This window comes from Dendrobates tinctorius, unplaced genomic scaffold (assembly GCF_039654945.1).
Source record: "Dendrobates tinctorius isolate UK_male_01 unplaced genomic scaffold, ASM3965494v1 ptg000173l, whole genome shotgun sequence".
Taxonomy (NCBI): domain Eukaryota; kingdom Metazoa; phylum Chordata; class Amphibia; order Anura; family Dendrobatidae; genus Dendrobates; species Dendrobates tinctorius.
The window spans coordinates 6,892,543-6,912,996 of record NW_027361840.1 but is presented as its reverse complement, the minus strand read 5'-3'; the positions used below and the strand labels follow the sequence as shown (position 1 = coordinate 6,912,996).

Sequence of the window (20,454 nt, the reverse complement as noted above, 5' to 3'; positions counted from 1 at the left end):
CACCGGAGACAAAACCCATTAGCAGCAACTAGGTTGTAATAACCCCAGCGGCCACCGGGGCAAAACCCATTAGCAGCCACCAAGGTTGTAATAACCCCAGCGACCACCGGGGGCAAAAACTAACATAAGCCAGAGGCTTGAAGGAAAAAAAAGGTTATATGTGAGCCCAGATCTGCCACAGATGTCTTTTAGCATTGTTTTTAACCTTATTTTTCTTTGTACATTGTTTTGTATTCTATTGTTGTCACCTGATATAAAATATCAAATAAAATCTTTACTTATTTCATCACACTAAGTATAAGGTCTTTATGGTCGGGCTCATTTCCTCCTCTCTTTTATAACCTGCCCAACCAGTGCTACCAGCATTACTATAGTTACCAGTATTACCAGTGCTACCAGCATTACCAGTGCTACCAGCAATACTATAGTTACCAGTATTACCAGTGCTACCAGCATTACTGTAGTTATGAGCCTTACCAGTGCTTCCAGTATTACCAGTGCTACCAGTATTACTATAGTTATCAGTATTACCAGTGCTACCAGCATTACTATAGTTATCAGTCTTACCAGTGCTGCCAGTATTACCAGTGCTTCCAATATTACCAGTGTTACCAGCATTACTATAGTTATCAGTATTACCAGTGCTACCAGTATTACTATAGTTATCAGTCTTACCAGTGCTACCAGTATTACCAGTGCTTCCAGTATTACCAGTGTTACCAGCATTACTATAGTTATCAGTATTACCAGTGCTACCAGCATTACTATAGTTATCAGTCTTACCAGTGCTACCAGTATTACCAGTGCTACCAGTATTACCAGTGCTTCCAGCATTACTATAGTTATCAGTATTACCAGTGCTACCAGTATTACCAGTGCTTCCAATATTACCAGTGTTACCAGCATTACTATAGTTATCAGTATTACCAGTGCTACCAGTATTACCAGTGCTACCAGTATTACCAGTGTTACCAGCATTACTGTAGTTATCAGTCTTACCAGTGCTTCCAGCATTAGGTCAGGTTCATACTGCTTTAAAGCAGACTGTTCAACACATAGCGTTGACGGTCTGCATTAACACTTTAGCATAACGCGATCGCACGATCAGTCCTACCAGTGGTATTTATGCTCCCAGGATCACAGACCCGAGAAGAGTCGGGCCTGATGGACTTGTCTATTTACAAGCTTTGTAAGTATTTGTAGCATTAAATCTTCATACAAAGTAACTTCCATAGTCCTGAGTTGTCATTCTGAGGGTGGTCCGGGGCGGCTCCCTCCTCCTCTGAGGCTCGGACCCTTCTGTACCACCTTTGGGTGACTGGTTGTTGATTCTTTGGCATCAGATATGAGACGTTTCGTTGTACACGTCCCAGGTCCCTGATGTCCTCCTGCCATTAGAGCACTGAGCGAAGGAGACTAATTTGGATCTCATTTTCTGCCCTCTCCTCCTCCGCAGCTCATAAAAGTCGATTTGGATACATGACTATAAAACATGGAGAAATCATATTTGGAGGCTCACACTGAGACGCAGAATTAAGAGCTCGTAAATTTCTGGAACATATTAGGCTTTGACAATCTTCTATGTTTTTAAGTTATTTTTATCCCTCAGGAAATGGAAGGTTAAACTATGAGATGAAGTCCCTATCATTAATAACCAGGACACCAAAATATCCTGAACTTCTTACAGACCTTGAAGGGAAAAGTCTATAAATGGAGTTATGATTGTCAGTCCTATAACGTGACACTGTCACTCTACCCATCTCTACGGTAGAGGCCAAAAAGTGTGGTGTCCTCCTGAAATGGAGGCAAGGGTATTGAAGTACGGTGGCTCAGAGGTCATCATCCATTATGTACAGCCCAAGCATAATCTATGATATATTGCCATATAGTGAAGAAGCCGTCTACTGTCTACCCCCAGAATTACATTTGTACTTTAGGAAAGTCACAAGATCCAGTGTGTCAAGATCTAGGGTCAGAAGATCCAGGGCTCCTAAGATCAAGGGTCACAAGATACAAGATATAGGGCTACAAAATCCAGGATTAAAAGATTTAGTGTCCAAAGTTCCAGGGCAACAAGATTGAGAATCATAAGATCCAGGGTTACCAAATTCAGGGTCCTGAGATGGAGAGTTGAGACATTTTATGGTCCATGGATCCAGGGTCAGAAGATCTAGAGTCACAGCATCACAAGATCTGGGGTTGTCACACACGTGGTAGATGCTCCTTCAAAGCAGGCGTTCTGGAGCGACTCCTTCAATCCATCTGGTTCCCTACAATGGTTTTTTTAGATCTCTCTCTGATTTGTGGTGTCATGGCCTCTCCAACTCTTCCTACTCTTCTCTTTGCAGATGGCTTTTGTCAGTCTGAATGGGATGGAATCGTCTGCTGGCCCGAAGGGAAACCAGGCAGTATGGTGTCCGTCCTGTGTCCCGAGTACATCTATGATTTCAACCATAAAGGTAAAATATGAGTCGAACATCGGTCTCTCCATGTAGGAGTCACACGTAGCGCCGGTGTGAGAATGACCCTGGGATCTTCTCACTCTCTTGTATAATGTCTGGCCTATTACGCTGTGGATTTCTGAATGATCTGGTTCTTCTCCACCTCACTTGAAGATCGGCAATAACCATAAGATCAAAACTGATGGATAAGAGTCATGGTGAATACAGGAGTGCATCTTCTGCGCTATTATAGTGTTGTTATTATTATGGCTACAATCCAATGATATGAGTGGAGATGTCACACTAATGTAAAGCTCTGCCAGTAACTGTCCCCCATACCGGACCTCTCGCCCCGTCAGTATAGAAGGTCATCCGCATCAGTGGCACCAGGTATTGCTCTGCTTCCATCAGTCACCATTACATGAGTAGGACTAGCTGCTCTTTGGATAAGCGGCTACTGCCGGGGAGCCCCCTGCTCAGTGTATTGGGGTTACACTTCTAGCTATCACTTTAGATGCATTATACTTCCCATATACAAACCTGTCAAGTAATACCTGAAAGTGTATGCTGGTGGCTGATGGCTGGTGACTAATGGTGGCTAGTAGCTGGTGACTGATGGTGGCTGGTTGGCTGGTGGCTGATGACTAGTGGCTGGTGGGTGATGGATGGTGGATGGTTTGCTGGTGGCTGGTTGACAGATGACTAGTGACTAATGGCTGGTGACTGATGGCTGGTAGCTGGTGACTGCTGGCTGGTGGCTGATGGATGAGGTTGATGGCTGGTGGCCGGCTGATGGCTTGTTGATGGCTGGTGGCTGGTAACTGATGGCTGGTTGGCTGATGGCTGGTGACTGATCATTGGTGGCTGATGACTGATAGCTAGTGGCTAATGGCTGGTGGCTGGTAACTGATGGCTGGTTGGCTGGTGGCTGGTGACTGATCATTGGTTGCTGATGACTGATAGCTAGTGGCTAATGGCTGGTGGCTGGTAACTGATGGCTGGTTGGCTGGTGGCTGATGGCTGGTGACTGATCATTGGTGGCTGATGACTGATAGCTAGTGGCTGATGGCTGGTTGGCTGATGGCTGGTTGACTGAATGCTAGTGGCTGATGGCTGGCTGATTGATGGCTGGCTGACTGATGGCTGGCTGACTAATGGCTGGTTGACTGATGGCTGGTTGACTGGTGGCTGGTTGGCTGATGGCTGGTTGACTGAATGCTAGTGGCTGATGGCTGGTTGACTGATGGCTAGTGGCTAATGGCTGATGGCTGATGGCTGGTTGACTGAATGCTAGTGGCTGATGGCTGACTGACTGATGGCTGGTTGACTGATGGCTGGTTGACTGATGGCTAGTGGCTAATGGCTGGTGGCTGATGGCTGGTTGGCTGATGGCTGGTTGACTGAATGCTAGTGACTGATGGCTGGTTGACTGATGGCTGGCTGACTGAATGCTAGCTGACTGAATGCTGGCTGACTGAATGCTGGTTGACTGATGGCTGGTTGACTGATGGCTGATGGCTGGTTGGCTGATGGCTGGCTGACTGATGGCTGGTGACTGATGGCTGGTGACTAATGGCTGGTTGACTGATGACTGGTTGACTGATGGCTGGTTGGCTGATGGCTGGTTGACTGAATGCTAGTGGCTGATGGCTGGTTGACTGATGGCTAGTGGCTAATGGCTGATGGCTGGTGGCTGATGGCTGGTTGACTGAATGCTAGTGGCTGATGGCTGACTGACTGATGGCTGACTGACTGATGGCTGGTTGACTGATGGCTGGTTGACTGATGGCTAGTGGCTAATGGCTGATGGCTGGTGGCTGATGGCTGGTTGGCTGATGGCTGGTTGACTGAATGCTAGTGACTGATGGCTGGTTGACTGATGGCTGGCTGACTGAATGCTGGCTGACTGAATGCTGGCTGACTGAATGCTGGTTGACTGATGGCTGGTTGACTGATGGCTGATGGCTGGTTGGCTGATGGCTGGCTGACTGATGGCTGGTGACTGATGGCTGGTTGACTGATGGCTGGTTGACTGATGGCTGGTTGGCTGATGGCTGATTGACTGAATGCTAGTGGATGATGGCTGACTGACTGATGGCTGGTTGACTGATGGCTGGTTGACTGATGGCTAGTGGCTAATGGCTGATGGCTGGTGGCTGATGGCTGGTTGACTGAATGCTAGTGGCTGATGGATGACTGACTGATGGCTGGTTGACTGATGGCTGGTTGACTGATGGCTAGTGGCTAATGGCTGGTGGCTGGTGACTGATGGCTGGTTGGCTGATGGCTGGTTGACTGAATGCTAGTGACTGATGGCTGGTTGACTGATGGCTGGCTGACTGAATGCTGGCTGACTGAATGCTGGTTGACTGATGGCTGGTTGACTGATGGCTGGTTGGCTGATGGCTGGCTGACTGATGGCTGGTGACTGATGGCTGGTGACTGATGGCTGGTTGACTGATGGCTGGTTGACTGATGGCTGGCTGACTGATGGCTGGTTGACTGATGGCTGGTTGACTGATGGCTGGTTGACTGATGGCTGGCTGACTGATGGCTGGTTGACTGATGGCTGGTTGACTGATGGCTGGTTGATTGATGGCTGGTTGGCTGATGGCTGATGGCTGGTTGACTGATGGCTGGTTGACTGATGGCTGGCTGACTGATGGCTGGTTGACTGATGGCTGGTTGACTGATGGCTGGCTGACTGATGGCTGGCTGACTGATGGCTGGCTGACTGATGTCTGGTTGACTGATGTCTGGTTGACTGATGGCTGGTTGACTGATGGCTAGTGGCTAATGGCTGATGGCTGGTTGACTGATGGCTGATGGCTGGTGGCTGATGGCTGGGTGACTGATGGCTGGTTGACTGATGGCTGGTGACTGATGGCTGGTGACTGATGGCTGGTGACTGATGGCTGGTGACTGATGGCTGGTGACTGATGGCTGGTTGACTGATGGCTGGTGGCTGATGGCTGGTGACTGATAGCTGGTTGACTGATAGCTGGTGGCTGGGTGTCCGCTTCGCAATATCCCCTGTGCTTACGTATAACAGACTCTCTCCTGTACACATGGATTCATTATGATGATTGTTTCTTTGTTTCTGCCTTAGAAGTAAATAATGTAACAGCATCAGTGCTGAATCTGTCAATCACTCGAGCCCAGTGCCCGAGCCTGGCGCCCCCTGTGTCTCTCACCAGGATAGCAGCGTCACCTGCAACCTTCATGGCAAATTCTTTCCACGCCAGCTCTGCACACTACAGGGCGCCATGGAGTATCTCTAGTGCCCCCTGCAGGAGCCGTCACAGGGCGTTTGCTGAATGAGATTCATATTAGAGTTATGAGGACAAATGAGAAAAATCTAATGGAGAATCGACAGCAGAAATCCTGAGCCGACCCTCAGGTTTCTGTCCCGGATTTGCATCTTGAGTTCATTCATTTTATTCAGCATGTGTCTGCCATCATGGAATCTGTAAGTGACGTCCTGTGCAGCCACAGCCGGCGCCGCTGATCGTTCAGACCTTCTGTACTCATAGGGATGTAAAGTCCAGGGAAGTAAAGATCTCCATCCCATCTGGTGACTGGCAGAGCTTCACCCCAGAGTCAAATCCCCCTCATTATACCAGTTATATAATACTATAATAATGGTTACATTTTATTCCTGTATTTGTCCCGACCCTGACCTCTACAGCCCCTTCTCCTCTGACTTTTCAGAGTATCCGGTGGTGCACACCACGACATGATAATAAAATCAGCACCATGGGGTCCGTCCGTCCGATATTTGTACATTCTCCAGTAATAGATGGGGGATAAAATGTGAGGGATATACGCTGTACATTCAGCAATGAGACGAGCAGCTCCAATGGTTCAGTATGTGAGAACAGCCAGGATTACGGGGGACATCCTGGGAAACCCCCACAGATCCAAGTAATACAGTGTTATCCCACCTAAACCTCGATCTCCCTCCATAGATTTGCCTCATGTTTCCGTCTAATAGATTTCACAAGAAAATTGTAAATAGGTTAAAAAACAAATAATAATAAAATAAATGCAAACAAAATCTCCAGGATATAAAGCTGCAGGAGTGATGTGTGTGTATATACAGTGGGTATGGAAAGTATTCAGACCCCTTCACATTTTTCACTGTTTCATTGCAGCCATTTGGTAAGTTCAAAAAAGTTCCTTTATTCCTCATTGATATACACTCTGCACCCCATCTTGTCTGGAAAAAACAGAAATGTAGAAATTTTTGCAAATTTATTAAAAAAGAAAAACTGAAATATCACATGGTCATAAGTATTCAGACCCTTTGCTCAGACACTCATATTTGTCACATGCTGTCCATTTCCTTGTGATCCTCCTTGAGATGGTTTTACTCCTTCATTGGAGTCCAGCTGTGTGTAATTTAACTGATAGGACTTGATGTGTAAAGGCACACACCTGTCTATATAAGACCTCACAGCTCAGAGTGCATGTCAGACCAAATGAGAATCATGAGGCCAAAGGAACTGGCCAAGGAGCTCAGAGACAGAATTGTGGCAAGGCACAGATCTGGCCAAGGTTACAAAAGAATTTCTGCAGTACTCAAGGTTCCTAAGAGCACAGTGGCCTCCATAATCCTTACATGGAAGAAGTTTGGGACCACCAGAAGTCTTCTTAGACCTGACCGTCCAGCCAAACTGAGCAATCATGGGAGAAGAGCCTTGGTGAGAGGTAAAGAAGAACCCCAAGATCACTGTGGCTGAGCTCCACAGATGCAGTAGGGAGATGGGAGAAAGTTCCACAAAGTCACCTATCACTGCAGCCCTCCACCAGTCAGGCCTTTATGGCAGAGTGGCGCGACAGAAGCCTCTCCTCAGTGCCAGACATATGAAAGCCTGCATAGAGTTTGCTAAAAAAGCACATGAAGGGCTCCAAGACTATGAGAAATAAGATTCTCTGGTCTGATGAGACGAAGATAGAACTTTTTGGGGATAATTCTAAGCGGTATATGTGGAGAAAACCAGGCACTGCTCATCACCTGCCCAATACAATCCCAACAGTGAAACATGGTGGTGGCAGCATCATGCTGTGGGGGTGTTTTTCAGCTGCAGGGACAGGACGACTGGTTGCCATCGAAGGAAACATGAATGCGGCCAAGTACAGAGATATCCTGGATGAAAACCTTTTCCAGAGTGCTCTGGACCTCAGACTAGGCCGAAGGTTCACCTTCCAACAAGACAATGACCCTAAACACACAGCTAGTATAACAAAGGATAGTGGCTTCAGAACAACTCTGTGACCGTTCTTGACTGGCCCAGCCAGAGCCCTGACCTAAACCCAATGGAGCATCTCTGGAGAGACCTCAGAATGGCTGTCCACCAACGTTCACCATCCAACCTGACGGAACTGGAGAGGATCTGCAAGGAAGAATGGCAGAGGATCCCCAAATCCAGGGGTGAAAAACTTGTGGCCTCATTCCCAAGAAGACTCATGGCTGTGCTAGCTCAAAAGGTGCCTCTCCTCAATACTGAGCAAAGGGTCTGAATACTTATGACCATATTACACTGGGATAGACACACGAGACAATAGTATCACATAGAGACACAGTGTGTCAATAAAAGTGCAAGTCCTAATCCTAAAAACAAAAGCTGACCGTTCCCATAGCAGCAGCCTTAGTAATGCCTGTAATGTCACCTATAGCGCCCCCCGCCATGGGGCCCCCGGTGCGATGCACATTGTAGGGCCCGTATTGTCACTCTCATAAAGCAGGCGCTGTATGAGGTGGGCATGGTTTATATCAGTGCCCGCAGTGCTGGTCATGTGCCCACCCCATATTACCTGCTGCTTGCAGTGTCGCTGCCATCCTCATACTGACGGCCATAGCGCGGCCTCATCGTTCTGTCCGCGTCATAGGAAGTCATACTACACCCCTCATAAAAATGCACATAGTGCTGAACATTAGAGATGATCCCTGGGTACATGGGAGAGGGGGCCACATAGCAGAAGTGGATGGAGGCCGCAGAGCAGAGGTAGACGGGGTCCTCATAGCAGAGATGGATGGAGGCCACAGAGCAGAGGTGGACGGGGTCCTCATAGCAGAGGTGGATGGAGGCCACAGAGCAGAGGTGGATGGAGGTGGCAGAGCAGAGGTGGATGGAGGCGGCAGAGCAGAGGTGGATGAATGCCACATAGCAGAGGTGGATGGAGGCCGCAGTGCAGAGGTGGATGGAGGCGGCAGAGCAGAGGTGGATGGAGGCGGCAGAGCAGAGGTGGATGGAGGCGGCAGAGCAGAGGTGGATGGAGGCGGCAGAGCAGAGGTGGATGGAGGCCGCAGAGCAGAGGTAGACGGGGTCCTCATAGCAGAGATGGATGGAGGCCACAGAGCAGAGGTGGACGGGGTCCTCATAGCAGAGGTGGATGGAGGCAGCAGAGCAGAGGTGGATGGAGGTGGCAGAGCAGAGGTGGATGGAGGCGGCAGAGCAGAGGTGGATGAATGCCACATAGCAGAGGTGGATGGAGGCCGCAGTGCAGAGGTGGATGGAGGCGGCAGAGCAGAGGTGGATGGAGGCGGCAGAGCAGAGGTGGATGGAGGCGGCAGAGCAGAGGTGGATGGAGGCGGCAGAGTAGAGGTGGATGGAGGTCGCAGAGCAGAGGTGGATGGAGGCCGTAGAGCAGAGGTGGATGGAGGCCACATAGCAGAGATGGATGGAGGCGGCAGAGCAGAGGTGTATGGAGGCTGCAGAGCAGAGGTGGATGGAGGCCACATAGCAGAGGTGGATGGAGGCTGCAGAGCAGAGGTGGATGGAGGCTGCAGAGCAGAGGTGGATGGAGGCGGCAGAGCAGAGGTGGATGGAGGCCACATAGCAGAGGTGGATGGAGGCCTCAGAGGTTTGCGGAGGCCGCAGAGCAGAGGTGGATGGAGGCGGCAGAGGTTTATGGAGGCGGCAGAGCAGAGGTGGATGGAGGCGGCAGAGCAGAGGTGGATGGAGGCGGCAGAGCAGAGGTGGATGGAGGCCACATAACAGAGGTGTATGGAGGCGGCAGAGCAGATGTGTATGGAGGTGGCAGAGCAGAGGTTTATGGAGGCCGCAGAGCAGAGGTGGATGGAGGCTGCAGAGCAGAGGTGGATGGAGGCCGCAGAGCAGAGTTGGATGGAGGCTGCAGAGCAGAGGTTGATGGAGGCGGCAGAGCAGAGGTTGATGGAGGCGGCAGAGCAGAGGTGGATGGAGGCCACATAGCAGAGGTGTATGGAGGCCACATAGCAGAGGTGGATGGAGGCCGCATAGCAGAGGTGGATGGAGGTGGCAGAGCAGAGGTGGATGGAGGCAGCAGAGCAGAGGTGGATGGAGGTCGCATAGCAGAGGTGGATGGAGGTGGCAGAGCAGAGGTGGATGGAGGCCGTAGAGCAGAGGTGGATGGAGGCCACATAGCAGAGATGGATGGAGGCGGCAGAGCAGAGGTGGATGGAGGCTGCAGAGCAGAGGTGGATGGAGGCTGCAGAGCAGAGGTGGATGGAGGCGGCAGAGCAGAGGTGGATGGAGGCCACATAGCAGAGGTGGATGGAGGCCTCAGGTTTGTGGAGGCCGCAGAGCAGAGGTGGATGGAGGCGGCAGAGCAGAGGTGGATGGAGGTGGCAGAGCAGAGGTGTATGGAGGTGGCAGAGCAGAGGTGGATGGAGGCGGCAGAGCAGAGGTGTATGGAGGTGGCAGAGCAGAGGTGGATGGAGGCCGCAGAGCAGAGTTGGATGGAGGCTGCAGAGCAGAGGTTTATGGAGGCGGCAGAGCAGAGGTGGATGGAGGCCGCAGAGCAGAGGTGGATGGAGGCCACAGAGCAGAGGTGGATGGAGGCCACATAGCAGAGGTGTATGGAGGCCACATAGCAGAGGTGTATGGAGGCCACATAGCAGAGGTGTATGGAGGCCACATAGCAGAGGTGGATGGAGGCCGCAGAGTAGAGGTGGATGGAGGCCGCAGAGTAGAGGTGGATGGAGGCCGCAGAGTAGAGGTGGATGGAGGCCGCATAGCAGAGGTGTATGGAGGCCGCAGAGCTGAGGAGGGTGGAGGCCGCAGAGCTGAGGAGGGTGGAGGCCGCAGAGCAGAGGTGGATGGAGGCCGCAGAGCAGAGGTGGATGGAGGCCACATAGCAGAGGTGGATGGAGGCGGCAGAGCAGAGGTGTATGGAGGTGGCAGAGCAGAGGTGTATGGAGGCCGCAGAGCAGAGGTGGATGGAGGCGGCAGAGCAGAGGTGTATGGAGGTGGCAGAGCAGAGGTGTATGGAGGTGGCAGAGCAGAGGTGGATGGAGGCGGCAGAGCAGAGGTGGATGGAGGCAGCAGAGCAGAGGTGTATGGAGGTGGCAGAGCAGAGGTGTATGGAGGCCGCAGAGCAGAGGTGGATGTAGGCCACAGAGCAGAGGTGGATGGAGGCCACAGAGCAGAAGTGGATGTAGGCCACAGAGCAGAGGTGGATGGAGGCCACAGAGCAGAGGTGGATGGAGGCCACATAGCAGAGGTGGATGGAGGCCACATAGCGGAGGTGGATGGAGGTGGCAGAGCAGAGGTGGATGGAGGTGGCAGAGCAGAGGTGGATGGAGGCGGCAGAGCAGAGGTGTATGGAGGCCACATAGCAGAGGTGGATGGAGGCCGCAGAGCAGAGGTGGATGGAGGCCACATAGCGGAGGTGGATGGAGGTGGCAGAGCAGAGGTGGATGGAGGTGGCAGAGCAGAGGTGGATGGAGGTGGCAGAGCAGAGGTGGATGGAGGCCGCAGAGTAGAGGTTTATGGAGGCCACCATGGTGCTGCTGTGTTTTCCAGTTTTGGTGCTTGCTGACGCTCTCTAGATGAGGAGCCACATCTGAATCAGCACTGTGTATGAAATGTAGAGCTTCTGCTACAATGTGTCGGTGACTGGATATCTCCACCTGTATTATCTCGTCCCTGCAGGTCACACTTATCGCCGGTGTGACATGAATGGCAGCTGGGAGCTGGTGCTGGGCAATAACCGCACCTGGGCCAATTACACCGAGTGTGCAAAGTTCCTGTCCAACGAGACCAGGGAAAGGGTAAGAAGATGATAAATGTCACATTTCTGTGTCCATTTATTTGTTATCTAGTCTAATCTGAGCTAAATGGGGTCTGGTAATCATCTGATGGTCCAGGGGGGCTGGAGGGCTGTACATCATGGCGCAGCAGAGGGTTTAGGGCTGTAGCCGTCCTTAGTGACCAATGAGTTGACATTTCTTTCTCTCTTGGACCCCAGTGGTCTTTTGATTATTACGGTCCTGTAATCTGGGATCTGTACATGTCCCTGGTGGCCTAGAGAGTTACAGATATCACTTACAGGAAACTAACAATCACAGACTCATACAGAGGGGAGAGGACCCTGCCCTTTCGGGCTCACATGCTACAGGACGGTGGGGAAGGAGACAGTAGGTTGGGGGGTTGCTGCAGCTCCAGTGATGGTGAGGAGGTAGCGGGATCATTGCAGGCTGTAGGCTTTCCTGAAGAGGTGGGTTTTCAGGTTCCGGCTGAAGGATCCGAGTGTGGTTGATAGCCGGACATGTTGGGGCAAAGAATTCCAGAGGAAGGGGATATTCGGGAGAAGTCTTGGAGGCGGTTGGGTGAGGAGCGAGTAAGTGTGGAGGAGAGAAGGAGGTCTTGGGAGGACCGGAGATTACGTGAGGGAAGGTATCGGGAGATTAGTTCAGAGACATATGGGGGAGACAGGTTATAGATGGCCTTGTAGGTCAGTATTAGTAATATGAACTGGATACACTGAGGGAGTGGGAGCCAGTGAAGAGATCTGCAGAGGGGAGAAGCGGAGGAGTAGCGAGGAGAAAGATGAATTAGTATTATTTCCGTTACGCGTCACAAACATTTGTTACTTTATGTTGTATCATAGAACATCCCAATAAGATACATTTAAGTTTGTTGGTAACATGAAAAGATGTGGAAAAGTTCATGGGGTGTGAAGACAGTATGTCTGTCTATCTATCTATCTATCTATCTATCTATCTATTATCTATCCATCTTTCTATCTATTATCTATCCATCTTTCTATCTATCTCCGATCCCCCGTGCGTTGGTGCCTCTGGTTTTTTACTTCTCGCTCGTTTCTTCCTTCTATGGTGGTAAATTTTGTGATTCTTTAATAATTCATTTTCCTTTTTATTACATTGGATATTTCCTTTTCAGCCACTTGTCTCAGACTTTATGCCGCTGTCGTCTCTGCTGCATAATTTAGGTCTCCGCCATCAGATCGCTGCTTATGATCAGGCGATGTCGGGGGACATTCAGTTTTATCTGTTTCTGGGAAAGTTGGGTGACGTCTAATAGAAACACACCCAGGGTTTTGGAGGTTTGGCTGACAACTCTGGGGACATGAATGTTATCTGCAGATGTGGTTGTCACTCAGCTTTCCCAGGACGAGAACAAACTATTCTTTCCCATAGAGCTGAATGGAAAATGTGCATCTTCCCATGACTGCACCGCTCGGAATCAGTGGCTGCAGACCATCACATTCTGGCTGTTTAACCCGAAAGGTCTATTCCCAACAGTTAGGCTGTTTTTTTGTCGCGTTTTTCCCGCAGATTTGCCAAAAAATCCGCTCAAAAAAACGCTTAAAAGAAGCTTCCCATTCATTTTAATGCATTTTGCACTTTTTGTGTATATTGATGCGTTGTTTTCCGTAAAAAAAACGCTTCGCGTTAAAAAACGCAGCATGCGCATTAATTTTGCGGAAAATTCCACATTTCTAGCTATTTTAAAACAAACGAAGAAACCGAGAACAATGTCCAATAATAAAGATTTTTATTTTATTAGATATCCAACAATATTGTATATATATATATATATATGTATTTAAAATTAATGGTAAGGGGAGGCCAATGCCAAAATACAGGCACAGCCTGGGGACAGCAATAGTCACTCAATTAAAAGCACCTGCAATAATATCACACAATATAAAGTGAAAGCAAAAAATATATATGAATATAATATATATATATATATATATAAAAGCACATATAGAAAATGCTGGTGCTAGTATAATATATTTATGTGCAAACATATAATACGTGCAAGCAAGAAAAGACTGTGAAAAAATATATATATAAAAAACAAAAATGCTAAAATAATTGGCTAAGTATGTATTACCACACAATAAAGTGCAATGTGCCACAAATGTAAACAGAAAACGTGTGCAAAAAAAAGGGTTTTTTCACATATATGTGAGAGCACAAACAGAGTGCTGAAATAATTTATAATAAATGAGCTGCCACAATTAAAGTGCAATGTGCCGCAATAATATAATAAATCAGCGCTTATAACATATAATAAAAATTCCCAAACAATTGTGGACAGTGTGAATACCTTTCAGCTGCTTCTGTCCCCAGGATGTGCCAGCCCCGACGCGCGTTTCGGCGTACCTTCGTCAGGTATTTTCTATGTGTCTGGGGATGCGCGGAAAAAGCCGCGCGTTTTCTGGGAAGAAGTCCGTTTTTTATGCAGAAATTTTCAGCATACGTGGGCACACAGCCTAAAATGTATCATCTGTCTGAAGGGGAGCTGGAGACTCGCAGATTAGACGGGGTCCCGCCACGCGGACCACCACTGATCCCGAGACTCAGGCTGTGACTGCGCCGGTTTGCTTTACATCACGGTCACCGCTCCTCCGTTCTGTTTGGGGATTTTAGATCGCCGCTTTATGTCCACTGGAGAACAAACACAAGCAAAAGTCAGCTCAATAAAGGTTCAAAAGCAATGTCCTTTCCTAAAAAAATAATAAAAAAATATAGATAATGTGCAGAAAATAATAATTCCACTTCCACTCGGTGTGGTGGCGAGCATCCCATCTTGTACCATAGAGAGAGCGTTTTTTTCTGTTTCACCACAAAGATTTTTTAAAAACTCATCAATAAATGAAATATCCCCCAAAGATGCAGCAACAAAAGCGTCAATGGCGCCTGCAGAAGAACGAGCGCTCGTATATGGTGCAAATAACAGCAAAAAGCAGAAAATAATCCGATGGAAGCTCCGGCATTCTCGAAAGAAATGAGAATAAAAAATGCAAAATGTAAACGAACCCCAAAATGGAGACATTGAAAACGGCACATTCTGCAAAAAGCACGCAGGGTTAATATGTATTCTTGGTGGTTGAGGGGTTAAGCTGTGGCTTGTTGTTGGTGATTGGTGCAGTTTCCCGTGAAGACGTTAACCCCCGATTACACGCTCGGATCTCGCGCTTCACGTCTAATCCCTCCAAACTGAACACATCAAAGCGGCGGGACTAATGGATGAGCGGCGCCCGCGGCCTGGAAGAGTGCGGACCCCCGCTACGTCCTGTCATCGGTGCTACCGCAGTAATGGCACACCTGATACAAAGTATCACAGCGATGGCGCCACCACAGGTCTGCAGTCAGGGGGACGTCCTAGTCTGCGGCTTCCCCTCCTTGCCACCCCCTTTATGTCTTGATAAAGCAGCAGCGCCTCTGGAGTCCATCCCCCGATCATGATTGTCCCCGCCCAAGAGGAGAAGATGGGAATAGCGGGGGGGTCTAGTGATTATCAGTACCGCAGCATCAATATCAGATCAGTGAGGGTCCTACACCCCCATAATGTGCTGCCCGGAGCTCTGACATTTTCCGTTACACACTGTGCAGAGCTGTGCAGTTCAGTCCGAGCTCCTCACAGCTGATTGTGGGGTTGTCGAACCCTCATTGATCAGATATTGATGTCTGATGTGAAGGATCGGTCCTTGTTATCAAATACCCTTTTGGGCTGGAGCTGCCAGGCAACATTGCTGTGGCGCAGGTCGGGCGACCAATGATCGCTGTGTGCCGCTACGACCTCGCAGCATAATGCGGGTGAATGGGGTCACATTGTGCCCCTCTACGGCCGGGATAAGTCCTAAAATAGCCATCAGGGTCCGACTTGCTTGTCCTGTTGGTGGTATCCTAGAGGTCCTAACATGACCCGTTGTGAGCTCATTTTCTCGTTCACCTTTGATGTCCGATGAACTCCCTCTGCTGGTGAAAGGAGATGGTGAAACTGATTTGGATGGGAGAAACCTGTCACCTGAACAGGTGGATTGCGATTGGACATCCGGAATCTCTGAGTGGAAATAAGGCAGCCGACGCCCTGTAGGGTTGCTGGTGATTTCTCTGCTCTGAGCCCTGGCCTCCAGTTCAGTTCCTGTCTTCTAAAGCTAAGTTTTGCTCTGTTATTGTTCCATGAGATTTTGTCTGATTTGTTTCGTTTTGTGTTCTGCCAGCCCCGGCTGGGGCTATGCTGAATTTCCATTTTTGTCCCTGATCGGTTAAATCTCTTTTGCTCTGTCTTCAGAATATATCGGAGTGCTGATATAGGGATTTTGAAGTCTAGTGACTTCAGGGCCGTTTTTCCTATCAGACGTGTTGGGACATTTTTGGTAGGGTTTTTGCGGATTGCAGCCAGCATCTTTTCTGTCCTTTCCTATCTAGTTAGTTGGGCCCCATCATTTGCTCTGCCTGTCTTTCTGTCTGTGTTTGTGTTTTCATCTGTTTTCACCGACAATACATGTTGGGGGCTGTCTATTGCTTTGGGGTCTGCTCTGGGGCAGTTTAGATTTCCCCTTTCTTTCTTTAGACTTATTTAGTTCTGCGGCTGTGATGAGGGGTCTAGGGCCACCGTAGGAACACTCCACGGCTACTGTTAGTTGTTGTGAATAGGATCAGGGGGTCTGCAATCTGCTAGCTACCAACCTCTCCGGTTTTCTGGACTTAGCTTGTATTTTTGTTTTTTCCTCCTTCGGTGACTCATTCATAACAGACCCCATTCTGCATTATGTTGTGAGGTCGATCACTGGCCGCCCGACCTGTGTCCCACCCTAGTGTACCCCAGCCCTAGTGCTACAGAGCAGCCTCATCCCTTCTGTCCTGCCTTCTGCGCTGTCCTGCGACTTCCACGTTCCTCCAGCTGTTCCCCATTCTCACCTCTTGTGACCGTGTATATATGTATATAGAGGTCATTCCGAGCCTCTGCCTCGTTCGTATCTGCACAGATCAGGAACATTTGTGTCTCTTCTTGTAGCAGACGTCAATCACAATGGAAAGTTTCTGGGCTCACTGGCCCACCAGGGACACGTTCTGATGTGAGACTGTCTCGATCAAGGTCGAGCCGTCCTAAGACTAATAAACTTCCTGCGCTCAGGGCTGAAGCCTCATGATTGTCAGAGGCAGAAGGAAAGATGAAAAAGACAAGAACCCAAAATCTGAGGAAGGAAGGAAACCTTCTGTTCAGGGATGAGCGGTGCCGTGGAGGTTCAGGTTCTGGTCCCCGATCCAAACTTTAATCCAAAGTTCGGATCAGGTGCTAGACCTGTATCCAAACTAGAGCCACAACCCTGACCCCATGAAAAAGATCGAGAACACGGACATTAAGCTGGAAAATTCTCTCCTTCCAGACTCCTCCACAGCTCCGAACATTGAGGCGGACTCTGGGAGAAGAGTGTGTTCACCGTTGAGCACCGGACAATAACTGTCCCGTACTAACCATGAACTCTTACGTTTGGGTTCACTCATCTCTACTCCTGTTACTACTGGATCGGCCACAGGGGTGTGCGACGTGCAGGCGTATGGGGGCTGAAAAGTACGACAGTGGTCAGAGCGGCATGTGCTGTATGTCTGTATTATATGAGCGCTGTATGGCTGTATTATATGAGCTCTGTATGGCTGTATTATATGAGCGCTGTATGGCTGTATTATATGAGCACTGTATGACTGTATTATATGAGCACTGTATGGCTGTATTATATGAGTACTGTATGACAGTATTATATAAGCCCTGTATGTATTATGTAAGCACTGTATGGCTGTATTATATGAGCTCTGTATGACTGTATTTTATGAGCACTGTATGACTGTATTATATGAGCACTGTATGGCTGTATTATATGAGTACTGTATGACAGTATTATATAAGCACTGTATGTATTATGTAAGCACTGTATGGCTGTATTATATGTGCTCTGTATGGCTGTATTATATGAGCCCTGTATGGCTGTCTTATATGAGCTCTGTATGGCTGTATTATATGAGCGCTGTATGGCTGTCTTATATGAGCTCTGTATGGCTGTATTATATGAGCCCTGTATGGCTGTATTATATGAGCCCTGCATGGCTGTATTATATGAGCTCTGTATGGCTGTATTATATGAGCCCTGTATGGCTGTATTATATGAGCTCTGTATGGCTGTATTATATGAGCGCTTTATGACTGTATTATATGAGCTCTGTATGACTGTATTATATGAGCCCTGTATGGCTGTATTATATGAGCTCTGTATGGCTGTATTATATGAGCCCTGTATGGCTGTATTATATGAGCTCTGTATGGCTGTATTATATGAGCACTGTATGACAGTATTATATAAGCACTGTATGGCTCTATAATAGGAGTCCTGTATGGCTGTATTATATGAGCACTGTATGACAGTATTATATGAGCCCTGTATGGCTGTATTATGAGTACTGTATGACATTATATAAGCACTGTATGACAGTATTATATAAGCACTGTAGGCAGTAGTATTATTATTATTATTATTTATTGTTATAGCGCCATTTATAGGAGTCCTGTATGGCTGTATTATATGAGCCCTGTATGACAGTATTATATGAGCCCTGTATGACCGTATTATATGAGCCCTGTATAACTGTATTGTATGAGCCCTGTATGGCTGTATTATATGAGCTCTGTATGACTGTATTTTATGAGCACTGTATGACAGTATTATATGAGCCCTGTATGGCTGTATTATTTGAGCTCTGTATGACAGTATTATATGAGCTCTGTATGACTGTATTATACAGTATGAGCACTGTATGACAGTATTATATGAGCCCTCTATGGCTGTATTATAGGAGTCTTGTATAGCTGTATTATATGAGTACTGTATGACAGTATTATATAAGCACTGTATGACAGAATTATTTAAGCACTGTATGGCTCTATTATAGGAGTCCTGTATGGCTGTATTATATGAGAACTGTATGACAGTATTATATAAGCACTGTATGCCTCTGTTATAGGAGTCCTGTATGGCTGTGTTATATGAGCACTGTATGGCTGTATTATATGAGCACTGTATGACAGTATTATATGAGCCCTGTATGGCTGTATTATGAGTACTGTATGACATTATATAAGCACTTGTGACAGTATTATATAAGCACTGTATGGCTGTATTATATGAGCCCTGTATGGCTGTATTATGAGTACTGTATGACATTATATAAGCACTTGTGACAGTATTATATAAGCACTGTATGGCTGTATTATAGGAGTCCTGTATGGCTCTATTATATGAGCACTGTATGACAGTATTATATAATCATTGTATGACAGTATTATATAAGCACTGTATGGCTCTATTATAGGAGTCCTGTATGGCTGTGTTATATGAACACTGTATGACAGTATTATATAAGCACTGTATGGCTGTATTATATGAGCGCTTTATAGTTGTATTGAATGGGAAACTTTTTGGTAAATGGTAAGGGGAGCTTCTGTAAGTACCACATAGGGCATCAGAAACCCTATAGGTAGCACAGCTGCAGGTCACCAAAAAAAGGTAAATGTCAAAGTCAGAAATGAAGCTGAAATGAAATACATCCTGAGGGTGGGCGATACTAACTGATCCTTAATGAAAGCATGTCCATATGTCCATCTACCTAAAGATCTTCTCTTTGCACCTCTGCTTGGAGAGAAGCAGAAACCCAATGAATTTTCCCCATCTTCTTCCTCATTCCTCTTCTTCGATAACTGTCTTCTCCAGTGACATGAGACTTCGTCCTTTGGCAGATCCTTCTTAGTTCCATCCGGGATGTTCTTTCTTAGTTCTCTTGGGATCTGCTGACACTTCTCATAGGATCTGCTGACACTTCTCTTGGGATCTGCTGACACTCTGTAGCTTTCTTGTCCCGGTGGCCCGGTTCTTCCTGGATGGACTACTCTCTTATGTCTGCGTTCTCCTTACGTTCTCTCTATTTATTGCTGGAAGTGTTTGATACTTTGTAGCTTTCTTGTCCCGGTGGCCCGGTTCTTCCTGGATGGACATCTCTGTTTTGTCTGCGTTCTCCTGACGTTCTCTCTATTTATTGCTGGAAGTGTTTGATACTTTGTAGCTTTCTTGTCCCGGTGGCCCGGTTCTTCCTGGATGGACCTCTCTGTTTTGTCTGCGTTCTCCTGACGTTCTCTCTATTTATTGCTGGAAGTGTTTGATACTTTGTAGCTTTCTTGTCCCGGTGGCCCGGTTCTTCCTGAATGGATCTCTCTGTTTTGTCTGTGTTCTCCTGACGTTCTCTCTATTTATTGCTGGAAGTGTTTGATACTTTGTAGCTTTCTTGTCCCGGTGGCCCGGTTCTTCCTGGATGGATCTCTCTGTTTTGTCTGTGTTCTCCTGACGTTCTCTCTATTTATTGCTGGAAGTGTTTGATACTTTGTAGCTTTCTTGTCCCGGTGGCCCGGTTCTTCCTGGATGGACCTCTCTGTTTTGTCTGCGTTCTCCTGACGTTCTCTCTATTTATTGCTGGAAGTGTTTGATACTTTGTAGCTTTCTTGTCCTGGTGGCCCGGTTCTTCCTGGATGGATCTCTCTGTTTTGTCTGTGTTCTCCTGACATTCTCTCTATTTATTGCTGGAAGTGTTTGATACTTTGTAGCTTTCTTGTCCCGGTGGCCCGGTTCTTCCTGGATGGACCTCTCTGTTTTGTCTGCGTTCTCCTGACGTTCTCTCTATTTATTGCAGGAAGTGTTTGATCGTCTCCACCTGATTTATACCGTGGGGTATTCCATCTCCCTGGGATCGCTGACGGTCGCTGTCCTCATTTTGGGGTACTTCAGGTGAGTGCTTCGCTCTTCTTCTTGCCATTTTTTCCTTTTTGTCTCTGATTGTTCCACTTGTCTTGATGAAATCTTCTAATTAGTGAATGTAATGATTAATGACATCCACAGGAAATGCTGGAAGATAAAATGTCAGGGCGCTCCTTTTCCTGCCAGATTC

General features: G+C 47.9%; 1 protein-coding gene across 1 annotated transcript in view; it reads left to right on the top strand.

Moving 5' to 3' along the window:
- PTH1R (parathyroid hormone 1 receptor) overlaps positions 1-20,454 on the top strand; it is a 255,353-nt gene that overhangs the window by 187,641 nt on the left and 47,258 nt on the right. The window contains exons 3-5 of the mRNA XM_073551148.1: positions 2,349-2,459; positions 11,360-11,478; positions 20,200-20,294. Coding sequence (XP_073407249.1) covers positions 2,349-2,459; positions 11,360-11,478; positions 20,200-20,294 — 325 coding nt within the window. The remainder of the gene's footprint in view (positions 1-2,348; positions 2,460-11,359; positions 11,479-20,199; positions 20,295-20,454) is intronic.